The sequence below is a fragment of the Trachymyrmex cornetzi genome, unplaced genomic scaffold (assembly GCF_001594075.2).
Source record: "Trachymyrmex cornetzi isolate Tcor2-1 unplaced genomic scaffold, Tcor1.1 scaffold526, whole genome shotgun sequence".
Lineage (NCBI taxonomy): Eukaryota > Metazoa > Arthropoda > Insecta > Hymenoptera > Formicidae > Trachymyrmex > Trachymyrmex cornetzi.
The window spans coordinates 12,675-16,721 of record NW_017299835.1 but is presented as its reverse complement, the minus strand read 5'-3'; the positions used below and the strand labels follow the sequence as shown (position 1 = coordinate 16,721).

The following is a 4,047-nucleotide window of genomic DNA, read 5'->3' as shown; positions in this document are numbered from 1 at the left end:
TAACTTTTTCTGAAGAAGCGAAATCTGCAATAAAAAATGGGGGTTCCCATTTAAAATTTTAAACTTACCCTCTCTTTCATCCACAGCGGGTGGGGGTGGGGGGTCATGTTAGATATCAAAAGATAGCTTTTTTGAAAACATTGAATACGTATATTTTCAGATTTTTGATCTGATGTGTATTTCTCGAGATATTCGACCGTTTCCACACTTTTCGGACACCCTGTATATTAGTAATTCAAGATTGAATTATTTTAAAAAGCAACGAAGATCCAGCTCCGACCGTAATAGGCATTTAAATTTCTTGTATTGATTGTGTTTCTCACATATACGGTCTAAAAATATAAATATATTGTTTAAAATAATACCACTTCGAGTATTATTCTTTAATTTGATACAAAACTTTTCTTTTAGGTTCGTGTACTTTTAGCGCTCATTTATCTTTTTAACAGTAATTTTGTACTGATTATATACATATGTACATGAAAATAATTTAAAACGTTTCTAATTACAGTATTTATACACATCCTGTTCTTACTTTACTGCAGTACGCATCATGGTCAATAAAAGTATTATGGAGTAAATTACAAAGAAACTCTTGAAATATAATATGGCGTAAACTTATTCAGATTGCACTATGTAAGTATTGAATAAAATATTCATAGCATTGAAAATTATGTAGTAAAATTGTAAAATTTAGTTTTCACGAATGTGTTTTTGTATATGTAAAGTGTTGTATATATTATAAATTGTATATAGATTCATTATTATATACATTTCACAATTATATACATTCTATTATTTAATTTTGCAACTTCTTAATTATACAGAGTGTCCCGTAAGTTTTTGTCAATTACTTTCATATAAATAGAGCAAACTAAACTGAATCTGAAAGTCCTCTATCATTTTGCAAATTTCGCAATGGTTAACGAGATATTAATTACTAAAAATCGCTGATTATATTATTGGTTTTCAATAATTTTTTATTCAAATACTATTAACTTTATAGAAAAACAGCGACAGGAGAAATTGTTTATTTTCTTCTCATAAAGTTCTGAGAATTTTTTCAGAATTTTTTAATACTATATTTTCTCATGTTAGTAAAAATAAGAAAATGCAATACCAAAAAGTGGATAAAAAATTCTGAAAAAATTCTTAGAGTTCTACGAAAAGAAAATTAATGATTTTTGTCTCTTGCAGTTTTTCTGCAAAGTTGATAGTAATTGAGTAAAAAATTATTTAATACCACAATATTCGGCAATTTTTAATAGGGTAACTCCGGAAAATACATCGCGCTGGGATTTATACCACAGAAATCAGAAAAAATAGAAGGAGTGGAGGTAATTTTCCCGCAACTACTCTGTTACATGCTTTTATGTTATATTAGTATTGAGTTGTGATATTAGCTTTAATTAGGCATGTATATATATCTGTCGGTTCTGTGATACACGCTGGTCCGGTTGTTTATCGAGTGTGAGTGTTCGCGTTTTTTGTTGAGAGGCGATTGCCGTAATTAGCTTATGCGCGCCGTGAGTGAGGTTAAGTGCGGACACGTGGCTGTCTACGCGATCGTAAAATTTTTCCAAGTCCGAACATCCGTACAATTCGTAAAGTCATCGCGATCGGGAGTGAGTTATTAAAACTACCTGTTAGTAACCGTTCGCAAAACCGCTCCCGACGGACCTCGTTCCGAAAGACAGACAGCCACGTGTAATAAATTCAAAGTGCAATATCTAGTGAGTTTAGAGCCGCGGGTGCTTTTAATCATTTAAATCGATTTTTTCCAAATCTATGCTGTATTCGCTCAGTGGATTCGCTATGGCGAGTGTGCTTAAAATTTTTAATTTTTAGCCAGTCTCTGATTGGTCGACACGAGCCGGCCAATCACGGGCTTCTGTTTTTGGTCGAGGGGCCAGGTAATCTAAAGGCCCCTTTAAATTAACAACAACTAAGCTCGTCGCACACTCGTTATGGCGGATCCACAAGTACACTGTTTCGAATACCCGCCCCCTCCTAAAGTAAGATGTCTCAAATGCGCTAAGTGTTTCGGTGATGAGGGGGTGGGGAAAGTAAGGAGCGAATACAGCGACCCGTCGTATCTATCAAAACATCTTAAAAAGTTCCACCCGGGAGACACAATAATTTATAAATGCTCCAAATGCAACTATATACCAAAAGGAAAATACCATACGTATAGACAAGTGAAGGCCCACTTTATCAAATGCCATGTGTCTCCCGCGGAAGATACGGCATGTCCAAGCACTCGCGGTAGCCTCGGCGAGTGCAATAGTGGGGCCCAATCATCGTTTAGTGGTGTGGCTAGAGCGACCACGCGACTGGCGGAGACGGTTGGAGGTCCGGATAGGCGCCAGGCCGCGACATCGGGTTCGCGGCAACTCACGCTGCCGTCCACTGCCACCCCTTCGCCAACAACATCGAGGGCCAATCAGAGGACATCCACAACACCGATGAATAATTCTCCCTCATACGCGGCAGTCACAGCGGGCCCATCGACAAGGAGCACCACATCCTCCACCACAGCCCGCAGTAGGACTGTCGCGAAGAGCGCCGCGCCAATCACAACAGCAGCCAGGAGATCCGGCGAGGCCGCCGCAACGAGGAAGTCGCCGACGACCGCCACGGTGAGTAGACCACGTGTGACGTCGGTAGAAGTTGTTAGATTGCCTGTCAAGTCCATCCCCAAAGCAGGTGTGCAGAACGCGGCCAAGCCGGTACGCGCTCCCTCTCACCCCCCGCAGAGAACATCACTGGAGGCGGGGGGTCCACGTCCACCAGTGGCAAAGGAGAAATGTGGAGAGGGAGCAGTGAAGAAGTTGCCCGCCAATAAGGAGCCACCAATTTCAACCAGGACCAGGCGGGCAACTAGCGTGCCGGCTGAGAAAAGCGAAGACACGGCAAGGCGGGAGCGCGTCTCCCCACACCCTCCTCGTCATATAGAGAGTAATATCTCACTATTATCATCTGACGAGGAGGGCACGCAATTTCAACCCAACGGCGTGGGGAGACTAAAGCTAAAGAGAACGAAGGCGACCGGACCACCCCCCAAGACGACATCCAATGAGAGGGTGGTCACGAGATCGAGACGGTCGACCAGCGCTCCCGTTGAGAAGAGTGCAGTGGATGCACGCCTGCTAGCTCCGGACCGGCCATCGTCCAGAGCGACAGGCAACCTGACGTCGCCAATCGCAGGGGGCCCAATCAACATCATGGACCAATGGAGGACGCCCCCTGCGATGCTCCCCAGCCTGCCTCCGACAACCAGAGGCAGCCCAGCGGGGAGCCCAGGCGAGATATTAATATCTCTCTCGCCGGCGACGTCGCTACCGACGACACTCACCACGTGCACGGTGACGACGACCACTTGTGGAAGCCCAATCACATCCACGGGCTTCACAGGTGGCGTGGGGAGGCAAACGACACCTCCAACTTGCCTCCCCCAAAGGAACATCCTCCCGACCATCGGGGAGGAAAGAACGTCACCATGCGTGGCGGTCACAACACCACCAATAGGCGACTTCAATACATCCCCGTTCATCCAACCAGGGCCATCGACACCGGAGCCTGAGCGGGGATTGGAGGAGCGGCGGCAGGAAGGCGCGGCGTCCAGGACACCTATTACTGAGGGGGACAACCAATGGGGTGGCCAGTGGACGGTGAGCGTGGGAAGAAGAGCGAAGAGGAGGCTGCAAGAAAACAATAGATCCCCCTCCAATCCCGAGTGCCCGCCAACCGCTGGACCATCGCGTTCGCCGCGCATAGCCCCACTATGTGCACTTATAGCAGCGTCGACGAGCCATCACGACCAGAGCCTAAACGTCGAAAGAACGTACGACGATATCTGCCAAAGGAAGACTCCGCCCCGTAACACATTGCCAATAGAGGCGGAGCGACGACGCCGGGAGACATAGCCGGAGGACCGCGCGGGAGGAGACGTCGGCCATGGTGCTGGAACAAAGATAAGTGCCGAACGTCCGAGTGCTCCTGTATATGTCCGTGGTGTGATGTCTCGACGGGGAGCAGCCGCGTCAC

The 4,047-nt window shown here is 45.9% G+C and overlaps 1 protein-coding gene across 1 annotated transcript; it reads left to right on the top strand.

Annotated features, from left to right (window-relative positions):
* The first annotated feature begins 1,967 nt into the window (after window positions 1-1,967).
* LOC108765762 (mucin-5AC-like) lies at window positions 1,968-3,926 on the top strand. Its single transcript, XM_018514607.1, has one exon. It carries the CDS (start codon window positions 1,968-1,970, stop codon window positions 3,924-3,926), a length of 1,959 nt encoding a protein of 652 aa, XP_018370109.1.
* The last annotated feature ends 121 nt before the right edge of the window (window positions 3,927-4,047 follow it).

Coding starts and splice junctions, on each gene's coding strand:
- LOC108765762 (XM_018514607.1), top strand. CDS start 1,968: ATGGCGGATCCACAAGTACACTGTTTCGAATACCCGCCCCCTCCTAAA.